The sequence below is a fragment of the Pogona vitticeps genome, chromosome 12, assembly GCF_051106095.1.
Source record: "Pogona vitticeps strain Pit_001003342236 chromosome 12, PviZW2.1, whole genome shotgun sequence".
Classification (NCBI taxonomy): domain Eukaryota; kingdom Metazoa; phylum Chordata; class Lepidosauria; order Squamata; family Agamidae; genus Pogona; species Pogona vitticeps.
The window spans coordinates 20,622,248-20,642,014 of NC_135794.1; the positions used below are offsets into that span (position 1 = coordinate 20,622,248).

Below are 19,767 nucleotides of genomic sequence, written 5' to 3' on the forward strand. Positions count from 1 at the left end.
ACACGCACGTACGCACGCACATGCACACACCATATATATGCACACCTATATATGCACTCTCCTTATAACCCGTTTTAAAAATTACAGCCTTTTGTTTTAGGACAGAAATCCAGAAAGTTAAAAAAAACTTCTTCTTTTTTTCAGAATCTACCAGAGGTTTTAATAAAAGGGTTGCGGGAAGGTCACTGGAAGCAAATACAGGAATGGGATTTAATTTTGACAAGGGCTTCTTTTGAGCCTTGGCGTTGCTTTGTCCAATTTAGCAAAAAGACAAGTGGGGGGGGGGGTTGGAAAGCAAGTATTTTCCAGACTGTGCCAGCAATCTAATTCCTAAAAAGTTAAGCCTTCTCAAAATATTATTTCCTGTCACATCTCATGCCGCCACTTGGATTCTGCCCGCTGATACAGACAGAAACTCATAAATACCCATTGATAGGAAAGGCTTCTAAGAGGATTATCGGCCTGCAGAACCGCCAATAATATCTGCCTTGGCAGGTCTGCGGGACAATGAATAGAAAGAGCTGCTTTTACAAGCCCTCCAGCTCACAGAATGTTGCCGTATATTGATTTAGACCTCCATATTTCCCAAGTGCAATATGGCAAGATGCATTTTTTAATAGTGAAGAACCTCTAGGGATTCATACAGATCTCTCACTTGGTGGTGAAATGTCCCCGTAAAAAGTAAGTGGGTAAACTCACTGTAACTGTTCTGGCATTTACATTCTGGGCTATCCATTTGATCCAACAGTCTAACTTGAAAATCTGTTCCATTACAATTTTAAATCAAGGTGTTCTGTGTAACTGATCTGCCTCAACCCAGGGGTCCGTGGCTGCAGAGCCGCCCCAGAGCACGAAGGACGTGCAACTCCTTCGGCCGGAAGGAGGGGTTGCTACACAAATGTTGTCTTCGTATGTTATGAACGGCTGGGTAGCTCAGGGGTTTAAGCACCTGGCTGCAGAGTCAAGATGAGTGTTCAATTCCCCCACACTGCCTCCTTGACAAGGGCTGGACTTGATGATCCCATAGGGTCCCTTGCAGCTCTGCTGTTCTAAGATGAGGATGATGAGAATGATGATTATATTGAAGCAAAGAGAGGGAAGAACGCAGAGCTTGCATCCTTGAGAACTGATGACCTAACTGCCTGTGGCATAGCATATGATCTGTGTTCAGATTTCCTTACTGAAGGTGGAAATTAGACCAGACCCTGACAGTAGCATGGGGAGAGATTTATTTATTTATTTATTTATTTATTTATTTATTTATTTATTTATTTATTTATTTGATTTTTACCCCGCCCCTCCCTAGACAACGTCTACTATTAACTATTTTTGCCCAAACTAATGCCCCATCCATCCAATTTTATTAGCTCCATGGAGGTGAAGGCAGTGGGTGGGGAAAGGAGGTGCTTACATTCTGCAACCCACCCATTCCTACCCCAACCAGAGGAATAGCAACTTTGGGAAGAGGGACTGTGCCTATGTTCATGGAACATTATACCAGTGGTCCTCAACCTTGGGCCTCCAGATGTTCTTGGACTTCAGCTCCCAGAAATCCTGGCCAGAAGAGGAGGCGGTGTAGGCTTCTGGGAGTTGTAATCCAAGAACATCTGGAGGCCCAAGGTTGGGGACCACTGTATTATACCAGATTTGACTATGGTTCTCGCCACCTCACTATGAATCAGAAGTCACCAACAATGGCTTCACTAGAGAAGGAAGAGAAGAGGGAAATGTCATAGAGTGGGCAGATCATTGGCCCATCTAGATCTCTGTGGTTGACACTGATGGGTGGTAGCTTGCCAAAGTCTAAGAGTGTGTCCAAATTGACATATAGTTATAATATATACAGTTCCTGATAGCACTGTTTGGCATAGGGGGGAGACCTGGTCTGCCTGGGTTTCTACTAGAGATGGGCATGAATTCCTTGTTCATGCCAGTTTGTTTATGGGCCAAAAAAGGTGTTAGGTGCTTCAAAGTCCCATCTCCTCCAGCAGGAACCAACTCAGAGGAAGCAGCCTAATGTCCCCAACCTTCTTCCTTTTAGTGCTGCTTCTGAGTGGGCACCCACTGGCAGGATTTTGAAGTGCTGAGCACCAATAAACAAACTGGCATGAATTGCCAGCTCAGTGGTTGGTGCTGATATCTGGTTTCTACTTAAAACGACTCGTCCTTCCCCTTTAAGAGCTGGCCCGTACCTTTCTGGCACAAGGGTAGGGCATGCAGTCTTTTTGGGACAATTCACTGAGATGCAAAATAGCTCTTTGGTTAGCCTTCCTAGATAGGTACTAAGAGTTGAAACAGACTGCTCTGAAGAGAAGGATCTTTTAAGCACTAATTGGATTGCACCAAATTTCACAGTGTAGACAGGCCCTAAGACAGGAATTTTTTCCTAGCTCTGTCTGGAGAATCCAGGAATTAAAACTGGGACTTTCTGTGTGGAAACCAGAGGCTCAAATAATAAGCTATAGCCCTATCCTAAGAGACATGCGGATTACTGTTGAGTACAGTACAACGTAGAGTTTCTGCACGGACGGTACTCCACTCAACAAAATGGAATATAATTTCTGGTTTCAGGCATATTTAATGTTGAAGAAGGCAGGTGGTACACACCTGTCTTATGCATCTATGCTAGGAACAACATCTGCTACTCAAGTCGCAGAACAAAGCATTCGAGACTGTTCACCAGATAATGGAATGTAAGTGGAAATTTGACCCATCTGTGATTTTATCACGAAATTTGGATCTTAAATAAACATGACATGTGCTTTGAAAAGACATCAGTAGGAAAAGTAATAATTGCTGAACACTGAAAATCTAGAAGGCTGCTCTCAGTTCCAGAATGCTTGAAGAGAGATTTGAAAGTGAGCAAAATGGACAGGTGGGCTGGCTTTAAAAACAATTCAGAACAAGATATGCAATTAAACAAGACTCGCATAACCAGCTGAAAAAATTGCTTGGCTCTGCATAGGCACCACTTCAAGTCATAGTTAAAGAAGCTTAGCAGCTAGGGATGTGATTTTTGGATTTCATAGACTACAGATACCATAATTCTTCCTTCTGGGACTTCTACCTACCTGACATACAATTTACAAACTCTTAAATGTGACAGACCTGGGAGAAAAGCCTCAACTGCGAAGCTTTGAGTCCGAGCTAGGCCTAGCTTTGTCCAAGCTTCCTGTTCAGAAAGAAAGTCTCCCAGAGAGCACTGGGGCAGGAACAGGAAGCCTGGGTCGGGCTAGGCCTAGCTCAGCCTCAAAGTCCTGCAGCTGAAACCTTTCTCCCAGATGAGCCACATTTAAGTGCCTATAAGGTGTTTCGAGATCCCTCAGGCATAAGGTCGCCTTAAGTTGGAGGCAACTTCATGGCACATAACAACAATATGTTTGTCTGTCAAGAAGAAGACCCAGAGTTCCGAATTGTGGGATTTGTCATCCAAGAAATCCAAAAACCCTACCCCTCTTTGCTGTCATAGGTGTGACATGCTGTGGCAAGCCAGCTGAAATTTTTTAAAAAAACTGCAAGTGGGGATAATACTGGCAATATGTAAGATGAAAAAAGAAGCCTTCAGCTGTTCTTGGATGAGCTGTGCTGAACAGAGTAGCCAGGCCTCTGGAACTGCAGTGCAGCAAAATTTGGAAGGTCACATTTCCTACAGCATTGCAACGCCTGCATCTAAAATGCTTCAAATAGTTAAAGCATGTATCTAAATGTTAATTATTAGAGTTCACAACTGGAAGGAGAAAAAGCATATTCTTCAGCTATGAATTTTGAAGGCAACGTAATGTGCCACCAAACACCTCCATGGATTCCCAGTTAAGCAACATTCCTGCAGTGAACACCATTGTCTCCTCTTTTTGCTAAGGAAGGAACGGCTCAGAGATGTTTTCCATGTTTACTAGAAGACTGCTGGATAGCTCAGTGGTTTAAATACCTAACCCAGAGGTTAGTGGCTGTAGAGCAGCTTCAGAGCACAAAAGATGTGCAACTCCTTCAGCCGGGAGAAGGGGCTGCTACACGAATGTTGTCTTCATATGTCAGGAACTGCTTGATAGTGGTTTAGGTGTTTCATTGGGAGTTCGATTGCCCTCTTTGCTTCCTTCACAGGGACTGGACTAGATGCTCTACAGGATCCCTTCCAGCTCGGCCGTTCGAATGCCATTATAAGACCAAACCCAGCCAAACACAGATCCCTGCCCCTCACCTCGACGTCCAGCTCCATTTGTTTTCCAGTCAGGGGCCAGGAGGTGTACTGGTCTCGATGTTTTAACAAGCAGGTGCTGTACGTCTCGCCAGGTCAGCAAAGGGCTAAAGATCATGGAAATAAGGACAAAAGGTCAAATATATGGACATAGATGAAGAGCCCACAAATGTTGGCCGTGTTATTGGTGGGATTTTGAAGCAGGCCATCCCAAGGAAAAGAATGGAACAGGAAAATGTTTCCTTAAAATCACTGGTCGCGATTGACTAGGTTAATAATCAGAAACATCCACTGGAAACAATAATAGCAGAAATAACTAATGCCTGTGTTGGGAGCTCACTCAAGAGGACCTCGCCCTTCAAGGAAGGTCGAAGAATAAACCTTAACAATTGCACTCGGCACTTTACTGATTTGAGACCCTCTCACGGAAGTCCCTCTTGGTGTCTGAGATCTACCTAAGACCTTCATGCCCAAGGGGGCACCATATGAGGTCCCTATTTATAAGAGCCAATGGAAGAAGGTTCTGGATGGATGGAAGGAAACTCTTCTTCACAAAGCACATGGATAAACTTTGGACTCTACTGCCGCATGATGTGGTGAAGGGGTCAGTTTGGAGAACTCTAAAAGGGGATTGGATAAATGCAAACAGTTCACAAGTCTAAGCCAGCAGGGCCTTTCGGTCCTTCTGGGTTGAGCCTTTGAAGAAGGAAGCGCACAGCATAAAATTTCACCACCGTCCAGCATCGCATGGTGTGAAGCAGACCATTTTCAGAGACCTTTGACCTCCTCATGACAGTGCAGGTCATTGGTGGCAGATGGGAACTGTAGTCCAACACACTGATTGGAAAGGCCCCTTCTAGAGTTAACAGCAAAACTGATTATCAGCCTCAGAGTGGCTTTGTCCCTGCAGGTATTCCTTAAAGTGTCTAGAGTGCCGGTTTTATAACAACATCAAAGCATTCAGGAGCAGAGAAACGCCAGTTCCCGTCCTCTCTTGCCATCAGTGCAAAAGATGGGAATATTCAGCTCCATTTAACGTGCTTGGTGCCGAACACATAATGGTCTGTTTTATGTCAAACAGCTAAACAATTATATATCGGCCTAGCTGTCTCTAATTTACTTGTAATGAATGCTGTGGGCTCTTTAAAACTTGCGCTCACATGATGTGTGCTTTAGAATGGAGCCAACCCATCTCTAAGCACAAACGGGGGCGAGAGTCGGCATTGCCAAACTCTCCTCACCCTGGCGAGACATTTCCACATCTTCTGTCACAGTCATGTAACAAATTAACCGTCTCCACCGCTGTGAGTTCACAGCAGCCGACGATATACGAGCGGCGCGAGCCAACGTCGCAGCGTGAGAGCATTAAAAGTCGTCAGCCGACTGAGCCCAGGGTTCATTGAGTCCCCTCTCCCATCTAAAAATAAAGCAAGCCGACAAATCTGAAAGGATTGTGGGACGAATGAAGGGAGCAAGAGGGGTTTTTTTTTTAGCAGCCACTGTGGCAGGGAAGGCCTCTGTCCTCTCTGGAAATCAGGGTCAGCAACAAAAGGAAACGGAGGGCTTACTTGGCTTCCAGGGCCAAAGCGATAATGCCAGCCACAATAGGGGCGGACACAGAAGTCCCCGTGTGGCCGTCCGTGCAACGTTTCCGCAAATCCGTGGTAACCTAAGGATAAAGTCAATTTAATTGTTAGGTGCTGGGAAAGAAGGGAGAGAATGATTCAACCCTGCACATCCATCCACCTCTAAAGAACTCACAACTTATAAGATGAACAGAGTTACCCCAAAGAAAAGCCCATCTCTCTTAGTTAATTCACAGCTCATGTTGTTGTTGTTGGTGGTGGTGTGTGCCATCATATTTGAACCAATTTAGAGCAATTCTAACAACGAACTGCTGGCTAGATCAGTGGCTTCGGTATCTGTCTGCAAAGCCAGAGGTTGGGAGTTTGATTCCCCACACCACTTCCTTGAGAGGGGGCTGGACTTGATGATCCAGAGGGTCCCTTCCAGATATGCAGTTCAAAGATTATTGTTATTATTATTAATAATAAGGTGTACAAGAGAGGTGACCTATTTTAGGAGCTTTACCAGTTCCCCCACTCCCACTCCCAGTGAGTTCCCACTGCTGAGTGGGGATTCAAACCCAGGTCTCCTGAGTCATAGTCCATCACTACACATGGTCCGTAACTTTTTTGACACTGCGGACCGGTTGAGGGGGGATGGAGTCCATGCGTGGGGTGGGCAGGGCACCCCCTATGCTCACGCACATGTGCGAAGGGGTGACATGCACCCACGTGGGCATGTGGGCAGTTGTGTGCATGCATGAAGGGGTGGGGTGCGCTTGTGCAGCGCATGCACACACTTGCATGCACGAAGGGGCGGGAGTGCTTGCGGGGCATGCACACACACTCATGCACATGTGCAAAGGGACTGTGCGGAAGATCTGTCTCCACAGCCTGGTCCGGCCAAGGCCACGGAACGGAACAGGACCACAGACAAGGGGTTGGGGACCCCTGCACTACACCGCATTAGGTATCTCATAATTAATAGTGCTTAGTCAATTCTGTTCCTCTCCTCATAAACAAGACTTTGGGTTGTTAAAGATGATGGATGGATGGATGGATGGATGGATGGATGGATGGATGGATGGATGGATGGATGGATGGATGGATGGATGGAGTGTTCCTTTAGCTTCTTCCTGTTGTGTTTGCTTCAGCTCCAGATTACAGAGTAGCCGGAGAACACACACAATTGTTGACTGGACTTACAATTTGTCGTTCGTAGAAGGCACCACTGCTGTAAGTTGTAGCGATGGTAGAGGCACATTCCTCCAGATACCATGGCTTGTTCCCATTCTCGGTGGTGCTGCTAATGGAGACAGTGTAGATGCTGTTGGTGTACCCGTCGCAAGAGCAGTGGTCACCTTCCCTGCCACCATTCCCGGAAGCCCAGACATAAATGGAGCCCCGTCCTTTCCGGCCCTGAGTTTGAGACAAGGGGGGGATATAAAAGGAGATACATCACTGACCACTATTGACCTGTCAGGTAGGCCCAGATTCTTTCATTCCACCTCTAATCTCTGGACAATTCATAGGATGTGTGTTTTTTAAGGATCTCTCTCTTCAGTTTTAAAGATGAGAAAACAACTGGCCTTAACACTTCTTCTTTCTTAGAGTGTGGTTACACTAAGGGAAAAAAAAGTATTGGAAATGGGTTTAGCACATTTTAAATTGATTTTTGAAAAGGTGACTACATGACAAACGTGGAAGTGCAGATATATTTTTTTCCTGAGAAATGTATTTTTTTTTTTGTTGTTGGAAAGTGAGAGATTTTGCTCTTCTGTCAGAACATCATTTATTTTATCTGAGATGTCAAATCGATTGATTTTTAATCATTCGGGCATATGCAAACACCTCTGTAAATTGTGCCTGTGGGGTTTGCTACTCAACAGTGTGGCTTCTGTGCGCCCTCTCCTTCCCCACCCCCTCACAATGACTCAAAAATCATGTGGATATCACATGACCCGAAACCAAATTCAAAGACCTTGATCCATCAATTGATTTATTTCAATACTGTAACTGTGCCCTTAGTTGAGGACCCACGGTTGCTTAGGAAACCATTGAAATGAAGAGGTCGGACTGATTCAAGTCAATTGCCCATTTCTTGCCTTTCAAAATGGTACCCTGGAGAAGAGTTCATGCTAAACTGTCATTCCATAATGACAATTTACTGTAGTATGAAAACTTCTGAAGTGAGCAGAGTTTTTGGGGCCAACATTTAATGCGAAAAGAGGTTTGAGGACCAATTAATTTTCTTCATGCTGAGACTGTGAAGTCTTCCTCCTCCATCAAACCATTAGCCTGAAATTAGAAGTGTCTCTTAGAATGATGTTCTCAATCCTTGCATTTCTCAGCTAGCAATCAGCATTTACTGAATATCCGAAGGGGCCTCAGAAAACCTACTGGCAACCATTCTTCCTCCTCAGGAAACAGGTCAGATCTGCATTTGAAAATTGTGAGGTGCAGCAAAGATACAGAGGAATCCATTCAGAGCAGCAAAATCCCCCCAACCTGTTGCTTTCTATAGGTGTTGGGGTGCAATTTCCATCATTAGTAATAACTGGGCTTTAAATTTTCTAGGCAAGGTAAAAGGTAAAGGTTCCCCTTGACATTTAGTCCAGTCCCGTCCAACTCTAGGGGGCGCTGCTCATCCTCGTTTCCAAGCCGTAGAGCCAGCATTTGTCCAAAGACAGTTTCCGTGGTCACGTGGCCAGCGCGACTTGGCACAGAACACCGTGACCTTCCCACCAAAGTGGTCCCTATTTATCTACTCGCATTTGCATGCTTTCGAATTGCTAGGTTGGCAGGAGCTGGGACAAGCGACGGGTGCTCACTCCATCGCATGGATTCAATCTTACGACTGCTGGTCTTCTGACCCTGCAGCACACAAAGGCTTTTGCGGTTTAGCCCGCAGCGCCACCACGTCCCTTTTTCTAGGCAAAATAAAGACCAAAAAACAAAAAAACACACCCCTCCTAAGGCACAAGAGGGATGAGTCTGTGCAGCCTTTTCTCACACCTTTTTGATGCCTTGTTCGAAAACCTGTTTGGTCAAAGTCCCCGGCCCGTCCACTGTCCGGCCATCATCATCCGGCCCCCAACTCGCACTGTAGATGTGAATGTAGTCAGGTTTGGTCCCAATGGCCTTGGCTTCCACAACATCCGTTACGTCCCCATCCAACATACGGATACCTAAAAGCAAGTTCGTTGAGAAAAAAAGAAATAAGCGGATCAGGCTCAAGAGCTTTTAGCAGCAAGACCGAAGGACCACAATCCAAGATTTTCCTTCAAAGGCTCGTTGGGGGCACGAAGGGTACCAAAAGGTATCACTTGATATTGCCATGGATGTATTCCTCTTTCACAAACAGCTGGAAACAATTAATACCACTGTGGGTCCCTGCGGCATTTAATACCGTCTCGTTTCCCCTTATTATAAAGCTGGCAGTGCCTGCCCCCAAAGCAAATGAAAAAGGGTGAGATACAGCTCAACTAGAAAGGTAGCCTTATTGCAACAAGCTATCTATATGTTTACAAAAGTCAGACCCGTCAATGAATCAGATTTCCTAAAAGTGTATCTCTTTTTTTGCCTTAGCTAGCTTCTGCTTCTCTTGCAAAACAGTTTACTAAAATCGTCCTTTTAATTAAAGGTTTCCAGAATTGCTTTGTGCCCTGCACAGTACAACCCCATGTTTACTTTGGTCAGCTCCGAATCTATTCTAGTGATGGATAAGTATTTATGTATATATTTTCTACTCCTGCTCACCCTTTCTTCCCCCTTCGGGACCCGAGATAGCTTCCGAAATGCTTAAAACACACACACAGAGAGAGATAAAATTAGAAACACACTGATTAACATTTGCAAACTGGAACGTGCAAAATTTAAAGACAACGGTTTAAAAACTATAAAATGGATTCGAACGGCCTGCTAAACCTCCACTTCTCTGTTGCCTGGCCTCTTACCAAAAGCCCCTCTAAAGAGGTACGTAGGTCTCCAATTGCTGGAAAGGAGGAAAGGAGACCAACCAAAGATGGCAGATCCATTAAAAATAATCTTAGAAGTGCAGAACTGGAACAACAGAATAATGGAGTTGGAAGGGGCCTGTAAGGCCATTCAAGGAATATAGATCAAAGCCAATCTAACAGATGGTTGTCCAATTTTCTCTTGCATGCCCCCAGTGTTAGAGCGCTCACCACCTCCCAAGATAATTGGTTCCATTGTCATACTGCTCTAACCGTTAACAGTCTAAGGAGTTGGGAAGGGAGCCACTAGATTGGTGTTTCCCAACCTGGTGGTCAGGACTGCCAAGGAGGATTTTTGGGGGCCTTGTATACTGTATAAGCTGACCCCCCGACCCTCTTCTGGGGGGTTGGGGGGGTCAGCTTATATGTGTTATAGCACTGCTACAGATCATCAACACCAGCCCTATCAAGGAGGCACAGTGGGGAATCGAACACCCAACCTCCGGCTCCTCAGCCAGATATTTAAACCACTGTAGTTCATAATTGGTCACATCCAAGCTGTTGTACGAACTTAACAAATGTGAACCTTATGAGTGAGCTGAAATGCACTTACATGCCAAAATCAAGATGTTTTTACAAAAGGAAGGGCCATTGTTCAGTGGCTAAACATCTGTTCGACAACCTGAGATTCCAGGTTCTACCTGGAGCATCTCCAGGCAGAGCCGGAAAAGACTCTACAAGTCCACCACATATGGTAAAAACTTCCCTCTTATGCTTCACACTTCCAACAAGCATTTGACACCTCTGTATAAAAAGTTGACAATTTTTTTCCGGAGTCATATGCCACCTATAAAACATCTTATACATGTTCTCCTTTTGTGAGCTTTATGTTATTTTTCCATATTTGCAACCATTGATCAATATCAATATTATGTCCTATATTTTGTGCCCACCTAATCATACATTTCTTTTACCATCTCATCTTGCGTTGCTCAGTGGTTGATCATCTGTTCGACACACTGAGATCCTAGGTTCTATCTGTGGCATCTCCAGGCAGAACTGGGAAAGATTTGTGTCTGAAACCGTACGAAACTACTACTACCAAACATGTCAACCATCATGGACTAGGCAAACCGAATGGGCTAGCGCAGTATAAGGCAGCTTCCTATGTTCTGATACAATGGTCCCATTCATCATCATTATCATTCATCATCATTAGGCCTTGTGCCGAGCACATTGGGCAGCAAGTGTTCGACCATCAATGAACTCGATTGTATGGAACCTTTTGGGCAGGAACCTTAATGCTTTCAAGATCCTCCTCGAGTGTTTAATTTTTGCCTCTAGAGATCGTTCAGGCTTGGTTGGGTCTAGGACCCACTTTTGTCATGACGGACTGACAAAGTACGCCCATTTTAGAGAAAACTCCTAAGGTAGAACCGACACAAATCAAGAGGCAGAACAAAGACTTCTGAGCTGGCAAAAGAAAATATGACGGTAACGCAAGTAGAAATTATAATGCACTGGAATAATCTGAAGGCTGCAGTTTGACCCCATAATGAAACAGTACTGTGCAGTTGCTATAAAAAGGTTGTGTTGTTTGTTTGCATAAGCCCAATGTGAATCAGACAATGTCTAAAGAAGTAAACACAGGGAAGGGACACCTTGGAAAAAAAGGAACCACAAAGCAAATTTAGCCCGCAGTGGACTAAACCATATGGTACCAAAATGCCTTGGATATCTGAGAATCAGATCACACTTTATGTAGCTGAGATATCAAAAGTCCTAGCAGGGCCCCACTGTCTCCCCAAGGACTTATCACAAAACAAAAGCAAACCAAATTACCAAATATGGATTTAGAGCAAACAGACCGTTTTTTCCACTCGCGGGTGCACTTCTTCTAGATACGGAATCAGTGTCTCCTCTTATGGGGCCCCTAAATTGCCTAGGCTGACTTTGGTCTTCGCCAAGGAGTTCATCAGCCCAATTCTGCTGGAGCAAGATGAAAGGCGGAACAATTCACTGTAATAACCAGTCTACAAATCTGATGAAAATGAATGTGATCCACACAGCTGCTGCTCAGGGTGGATGTGCCCAAATTCTTACCAGTCATTGAAAGGTTCTTTTTTCCTTTTAGGAGCATATATATGCTCCTAAAAGGAAAATATATATTCAAGGTCATAGATGTCTACAGCCAAATGTTCTGGAGGCCTAAACTATTTTTCAAAGATGGAGGAATGATTCTTTATCACAGTTTACAGGACCGATCTGGGTGGTAGTCCAGAAGAAGGGCAGTGGAATCTCATTTCTGAGCTTAATATGCCCAGGCACAAAGGTTTCTGTACATTTGCTTTTTAAATGCATCTCTCATTCCCTATATATTTTTCCTGAAGGAAACGAAAATTGAGAAAGAAATTTAATTATTGCTTTGGCTGGGTTGCAGGCAGCAGTCAAATAGGTTTCCCCTCTTCTATTGCCTTCAATTTGCAATGGAAAACCTTCAGTAAAATGGGAACGGAACCTTTCCCCTTGAGCCGATTTCTCACCAGCATTTCCCAGCAAATTTACCGCTGGAGTCCATTACTGGAAACCAGAGCTACTTTACCTTAAAGCAGCAACAATAAAGCCCAGGCGTGGATCGTGTAAGTCAGTCGATCCAGTTGGGGCCCCACCTGTAGAGTGCACAAGATCTACTTAAGCTTTCTTGTTTATGGAGGCAAGAGGAGAAGGGGACGACAGAGGACGAGATGGTTGGACAGGGTCACCGAAGCAACCAACATGAATTTGACCCAACTCCGGGAGGCAGTGGAAGACAGGAGGGCCTGGTGTGCTCTGGTCCACAGGTTCATGAAGAGTCAGACATGACTTAACAACTAAACAACAACATTTATGGAATACTAAGCACTTGAGCAGGGAGAAGAAGATGAAGTTCTTTCCCCCTCTCCACCTCATCGCCACCCTCATCATTGTTCTCTTTTGAACTGAGAGCAAAGTTGCTCGAAAGCAATTCCCTACACTTCAGTCCCTAAGGGGTGGCTCCTGCCATCTTCTCCCTCTCTCACATATTCCATTGTCTCCCCATCAGTCCTTCGGTGCCAACGAGCCTGTTCACCAGGCCACAGGTAAGAGGGAGACACTTATCCCTTTAACTCCGAAGCACAAAACACTGGGTGTGCTTAACAGAGCCAACAATCAAAGCCACGTATGAGCCTAAGTGTGTGTATGCGTGCGGGGGAATCGATGGGTTGTCAACGACAAGTAGAGGTTAAAGAGATGAGATGGGAAGGAGAAGGAATCCATCAGCCAATTTCTACAGTATGAGCCATAAAAGCTTCGGAAAGCACACAGTTTTAAAGAGAAACGGAAAGGAAGAAAGATGGGCCGGCATCCTTTTTTTGTTTATTGAGCATTAAACGCACTGTGCCCTCGGCCAAAAAAAAAAAAAAAAAAAAAGGAAAGGAAAGGAAAGGAAAGGCAATGCAAGGACAATAAAAGAGTAGGAAGTAAAACAAAAAATTGGGTTGTGCCTTTTGGAGTGTGATGGATACGATTCCCCACTAAGCTAAGCCCAGATCCTGTCAACGGTGCTTTTTAGCCATCGATTTAGACTCCTGTCTAATGAAGCTGCAAGAGGCACGCCATGTTTCTTCCCACACCCAAAGTGCTCCGGACCTCCCTGTTACATACAACTTGCACAGACGTCTGGAGGGGGGCAGTCCTGTTAAGACACCTGCACAACCAGAAACAGCCTTGTGGCATCTTAGGGTTTGGCTAAAAGGCTCAGTTGAAGTGGGCCAGGACGGGCTAAACAGAGTGGCTTAAAAGGACGTGAGTGGCGCTGCGGGTTAAACCGCAGAAGCCTCTGTGCTGCAAGGTCGGAAGACCAGTCATCGTAAGATCGAATCCACCCAACGGAGGGAGCTCCCGTCGCTTGTCACAGCTCCCGCCAACCTAGCAGCTCAAAAGCATGCAAATGCGAATAGATAAATAGGTACCATCCACGTGACCACAGAAGATTGTCTTCGGACAAATGCTGGCTCTACGGCTTGGAAATGGGGATGAGCACCGCCTCCTAGAGTCGGACACGACTGGACTAAATGTCAAGGGGAACCTTTACCTTTACTAAAGTTGTGCAGAAGCACAGTATGTCATGTGGGGTGATCCAGATGGCATCCACACCTGTTTGGCACAATTCCATCGAAAGGGAAGGGAAAATGACAAACAGCAAACATAAAAACAATCCCCTTCTTTGCTCCCTCCAGTTTTCTCTTCATTTCAAGAGGAAGCTTTCAATTAAAACAAAAATCTAAAAGGTACAGCACATTAGTGCTGCCTTAATAGGCTTTTTAAAAAAAACATTTTTATTTCCCAATATTGCGGAGTCGCTGTCTTCTTAAGCCACTTAATGATATTGGGAAATTGAAACAGGATGGGAAATTGACAGCAACGAGCCATCCATTTTTGATCCCAGTGATCATGCATGCTGGAAACGAACCAAAACAGAGCAACCTTTTAAAAAAGTAATCCTGGACAGGGAGCAAAAAAAGTGCAAGTAAGAACGCTGTGAGAGCAGGCTGGGTTACATGAATACTTATATCACGTGATCTCTGGAAAAAGGAGTGAACCAGCCTATCCGCAGAGTAGACCAAGCAGTGGGACAAACACCCATGTAGTCACACCCTTAGATGTTGATAGATGTTTTGTGCATGAACGCTTCCCCGTGAGAGAATGAAGCATTATCCTCAGCCTGACATCAGTGGCCTCTAGGCCATGAATGCTGATGCCAATAACAGATTTACTTCAGTGAATCAGAATCTGGTTCCACCCATAAATGAGTTCAGTGAAGGCAAGAACAAAACTTTATCACATGACAAACAGGCAAACGAGATTCCACCGCTCAAATACGGGCGGCCACATGTCTTGCTGGACCCAGGAAAGTAATGTGTTTGGAATGTGTTCTCAATTTTGAAGGACTGTTCAGTCCAAATCTAGTTGAAAGAGACCCTTGAAAAAAAAGATAGCAATGACTCGATTTCACCCTTCTCAGTTAGCACAGAGAGGAGACCCAGATGACGAGTACGTCCTCTGATCATGGATGGTTCCACTCCGGGAAGAGGCATTGCATTTCTTTGTAATCTGAATTAATTCTGTCTAAATGGTCTCTATTCGGCCCATTGCAACTTTTATCCCCCCCTTTTTTTTTGGGGGGGGAGGAAGTAATCACCCAACATCTTCAACATGGAGGAGCTTCAGGTATAAAGAGCCAAATGCAGTAGACTATCTGAAATGGGGAGCTTTTTTTGCCTTGTGCTTTTTAAAAACATGATTTCTCCAACTCCTGGCTGAGTATCCTCAAGGACCTCCAGTCCACCTCCACCTCTGTGTTCTCCCCCTTTCTTTCAGCCTATCCGTTGGCACCGTCTAGCGGAACAAGGGGATTATACGGGATGGGGAAAGCGTTCAGTTGCAACGGCATAGATACCTGCCAAGCTGGAAGGGAAGCCAACACAATCCCAGCCCGCACATCCCGTGTCAGTTCTAGGTCAGTGGAACTTGAGCAATAAAAAGGAGAATAATTTTCCATTCCTTTATCTTAAAAAAAAAAAAAAAGAAAAATCTCAAATCAAGGTCGTTTGCAAAATAGAAGCACTGGATAATAAAACCCTCACAGTCCTTTATCACTAGCAACATGGGCTGGGGATTCTGGTAACTGTAGTCCAAACCATCTGGAGTGCCCACGGGTAACACGAGAGAGGGCCAAGAACTCTTGGTTGGGGGGGGGGTTCATGCCGGTTCGTTTACCGGCCGAACTGGTGTTCAGCGCTTTAAAGCCCCGCCTTCTCCAGTGGGCGCCCACTCAAGAGGCAGCAGCCTGGTTTCCCTGCCCCGCCTCCTTCGGGCACCGCCTCTGAGTGGGCGCCCCCCAGAGGAGGCTCAGCTCTGAAGCACCAAATACCTGGTGGACCAATAAACAAACTGGCATGAACCGCCGAACCGGCAGTTCCTGCCCATCTCCAGTCACACACACAGGAATTTAGGGAATGAAGAGGTTGCCTTCTACCGAGTCAGACCATGAATCTGTTCTAGTACTGCCGACGTGGACTGAGGGTGGTTTGACAAGATCCCAGATTCTAGGATCACACCCAGTCCCATCTGATGATGCCAGAAAATGAACCTGGAGCCTCCAGCCTGTCATGTCTTAGGACCAAACAACGCTCCTTGTTGATGGGAGCCTGCATTACAAAGACAACTTTTGGGAGATCTGTGAAATCCCCCACACCAAACAAGGCACAGAACACTTCCCCGTACAGAAGGACCCATTTGCAGATTACACTCCCAGCAAATAAAATTAAAGCATTCGTGGACAAGGACCAAGTAGATGCAATTGCACTGGAGCTGCCTAGAAAGGAGAGACGGGCTGTCCATTTTTAATAGCAAAGAAAACAGTCAAGTGAAGGATGCCTGGTTTCTATCCCATCCAGGTTACTTTTCTTTTAAAATGGTCCTTGATTCAGTCATGTAAAGATGCCCTTGGAGAACTGGCAGGTGTGGGAAATGTATGTCTTATAAGGATAACATTGACACCCAGAAACCTGGAGCATCTACTAGGGCTACAAACCCAGGTAGCTCCCCACCAGAGCTGGCATCTGCCTTGGCCCCTCTACATACCCATGACTGTTTGCAGAAAAGCCCTAAAAAATATATAAAAGAAGTTAAGCCAAAGGAACACCTTGGGCGAAATCTGGCAAGCGAGAGCCCAAATACCACGTCTAAAGGCTTGGCGTCATTTGCAGCAAGAAGCCTTTGGAAGCATGCGTTAAAGGATGCGATGCTTCTCTGCTTCCTCGAAGTGGCCCTCTCTCCAGGAGAAGGAAAGGAACTGCTTCTTAAGCTGCATATTTTTTTTTTAAAAAAGAACCTTGGTTACCTCCAATCCTTGCATTGTACGCGATTCCCACGATGCAGTTGGAATTGTTCGCAGATGCTGCCACTTCACCCGCACAACGCGTGCCGTGTCTGAAAAGAAGATGCAGGGAAGTTCAATATTCAGCATATCCATTGGGCAGCGTGGTAGCCAAATACAAGAGGGGAACCAATACCTGGAAGTCCAAGACAGGTGTCAGCCGGACTGTTAGCACTGGATCCATGTTTGAGGTGTATTTTTACTCAAGCCCTGTATCAGAGATAGTGTTGAGGGCGCTTCCAAAGGGTTCCTTCCCAAAGCCTCATTCTCTCTCCACAATACACCTAATGGACAACGCTCCACACCCTTCCAGTCCTTTCCCAGCATCGCCTCGTGAGTCACTGAGAAATAAATTTAAATGAAAAGGCCCAGAAGGGGTGGAGGTGGTGTTGGTTCTCTACCAGGCCACTCTTATGCAGCTCAAAGCCATGACGGATTCCCCACACCTTGGCTTGTGTTACTCTTAGCCAGTGGTTCCTAACCTTGGGTCCCTGGGTGTTATTGGAGTAAAATGTCCAGAAGTCTTCATTACTAGCTGTGCCGGCCAGAATTTCTGGAGGCTGTCGTCCAAGAACTTCAGGGGGTCTCAAGGTTGAGAATCATTGTTCCATCTCTCTCTCTCTCTCTCTCTCTCTCTCTCTCTCTCTCTCAATCTCTCTCCTGTTACCTAAGGGTTTTTGATTTAAAAAGTTCACTTGTCGAGCCACTCAGACCAGTTCTTCCACCAAATGATTCTCCCCCATATTTTATGTACACTTCCCAGTCAAATACTTTGAAATGGGTTTAGTAGACCGTGTCCCTAACACATCACCTTGTTGCTAAACCAGAATTGCTTTATTTATGCAAAGCTAACAGGGCAGAGACAAGGCCAGCCCACAGCTTATAACCTCGGCCCAATATATGCATTGCATGTACAACTGCACAGAGAATAATTCTTGTTCAGCTGGATGCGATAGGAAGATGGGTGGAAGCCAGGGGCCTTAGACTTATTCAGGAAATTGGCTTCAAGTTTGAGGAGGCCTTGGGTAAATGAGGGACTACAAAACATGGCTGACGCTAGGAATGGGACCCCTCAAACTCAATCAATTTTATCTATGTAAGCCGCCCCGAGTAGACATTGTATAGAGGGGCAGGGTAAAATCTAATAAATAAATAAAAATAAATCACCGCCAGGATCCCCACTGTCAAACTTTGAACAGCAAAAGGGAGCATCAACGGCACTCTACAAAAAGCATGTAGCCCAATTATTCTGCTAAGGTAGCCACAACAGAAGAGATGATGGCCAGCGCTTGGTTGCCATGTGCTTAGGTCTCCACTGTAACAGACGTGTTGAAATGGTTCTTGGTGCAAGAAATTAGAGTTGAAATCATTGTGTCTAGAAATCTACATCAGGGGAAAGGTGAGGAGAAGATTTTTTGCCCAGTTTTCTAGGCAAAGGGAACTGCATGGATCTTAGAGCACAGAACACAAAGCACATATCTTTGTATCCTCTCTTGGTTCTGTCTAATCATTTATGCATTTATTTATGGGTGGCATTTCTACCCTTTTGTGCCAAATATATCAGGGTTGCAAAAGAGCAGGGCCTTCAAATATGTAGCGTTGCCATTTGGAACCTGAACGGGTTCAACCCAGCGGAAGGTTTACTCCTGAATTCTTTTCAATGTACACACTGGTCCTTGTAGAATTACTCTGGCTTCAGCGCGTAACTTCTCTCTATCCAAATCTAGGACAACACAACCGGGGAGGGCGGGTGTGTGTGTGTGCTCTCCCCCTTCTAGGCCTGTGCGTTCAGGTGGAGCCCCGCTTTTCACAAGTTTCAGAAGTTTTTGACAACTAATCCACTGGATTAATGAAGTGTTTGGGGGATTAGTATCATTAAAGGGAGAAATTCACAGAGGGCTTCCGCTCAGAAAAAAAAAAAAAAGGAAGAAGAAAATGAATTTTTGGCTTGGATCTGAAAGTCTGGAGGCCACGTTTGCTTCGCAGCCAGGCAGCTGCAGGTTTCACCGTACAATCCTCATCTGTCAGGACAGAGTGATACACAGACAAGTTTTTTTATACGAGGCTGTGGTTGAGAAGAATTATTCCTGTGCACCTTAACACAACAATCGTGGTTCCTTAAATTCACATCTTACATTAATCTATCATTAATTATAAAAATTATAAAAAGATCCATCTGGTAGTATTGTTCCCACCTAAGCAGAGAGAATGTGAATGCACACAAACCCTGGTTTGGCGTGATGTTTAGAAGCTCAGACTAGGGATTACATTTTAAACTATGATGAAGATGGCTAAGGCATCATAAACTACTACTACTAGCAACATAAGAGTGACATTAAGCAAACACACTGCCCGGGGAGGGGGGCTTACGGTCTTAAAACAGACACAAGGAAAACAGTGAAGGGATGGGGATAAAATGGAGGGTGGGTAAAAAAGGGGAAGTGTCCTGGATTACTCTAGCAAAGTGGATACGGTTGCTGTCTCTTTGCTGGCGGAGTCCCTGTAAACAACTAAAGGACTGCCAATTTTGTTGGGATGCCTACAAAACCCATTCAAAGTTCAAGAAATGCATCGAAAGAAAAGACAGTCGTGTGAACACACCCAGCAATTTATATGCCCTTTGACTATATACATAAAGATGGGAATAAATGAAGTAGGAAATGGAAATGATTCAAATGGCCCACGTGATTAGGTCCCACATTAGTATTAAAGAAACAGGCTCACTTGTTTTCATTAGTAGCGTCGTAACGTGGGGTTGGATCTTCATCGTTTCCGTTGACATCATAGCTTGCCCGCGGGTCCTGGAAACCAAGCAGAGGGTTGTAGTTCTTGTTAGTAAAAATTTTAAAAATACAGAGGGATCAGAAACAAAATAAGGTGCCTAGCCATGAAACGCTGACGTCGAAGATCTTGGAAATCAACTTTTTCAAAGACAACATTGCTGTTATTCTATTCCGTACCCCTTTGGCGTGGCTCACAAGAATCCATCTCTCTCAGTTCAATGCTCTCTCTTTTTTTGCCTTTAATTCATTTATTTAAAATATGTGTTTTACTCTGCCTTTCTCCTTAAAGGGACCCAAGGTGGTTTTA

General features: G+C 45.0%; 1 protein-coding gene across 1 annotated transcript in view; it reads right to left on the reverse strand.

Moving 5' to 3' along the window:
* The window catches only part of PCSK6 (proprotein convertase subtilisin/kexin type 6), a 72,938-nt gene that overhangs the window by 30,572 nt on the left and 22,599 nt on the right, over positions 1 to 19,767 (reverse strand). Inside the window, exons 5-10 of the mRNA XM_020781733.3 lie at positions 19,402 to 19,478; positions 16,642 to 16,730; positions 8,776 to 8,948; positions 6,967 to 7,179; positions 5,764 to 5,864; positions 4,199 to 4,302 (exon numbers count right to left, since the gene is read on the reverse strand). Coding sequence (XP_020637392.3) covers positions 4,199 to 4,302; positions 5,764 to 5,864; positions 6,967 to 7,179; positions 8,776 to 8,948; positions 16,642 to 16,730; positions 19,402 to 19,478 — 757 coding nt within the window. The remainder of the gene's footprint in view (positions 1 to 4,198; positions 4,303 to 5,763; positions 5,865 to 6,966; positions 7,180 to 8,775; positions 8,949 to 16,641; positions 16,731 to 19,401; positions 19,479 to 19,767) is intronic.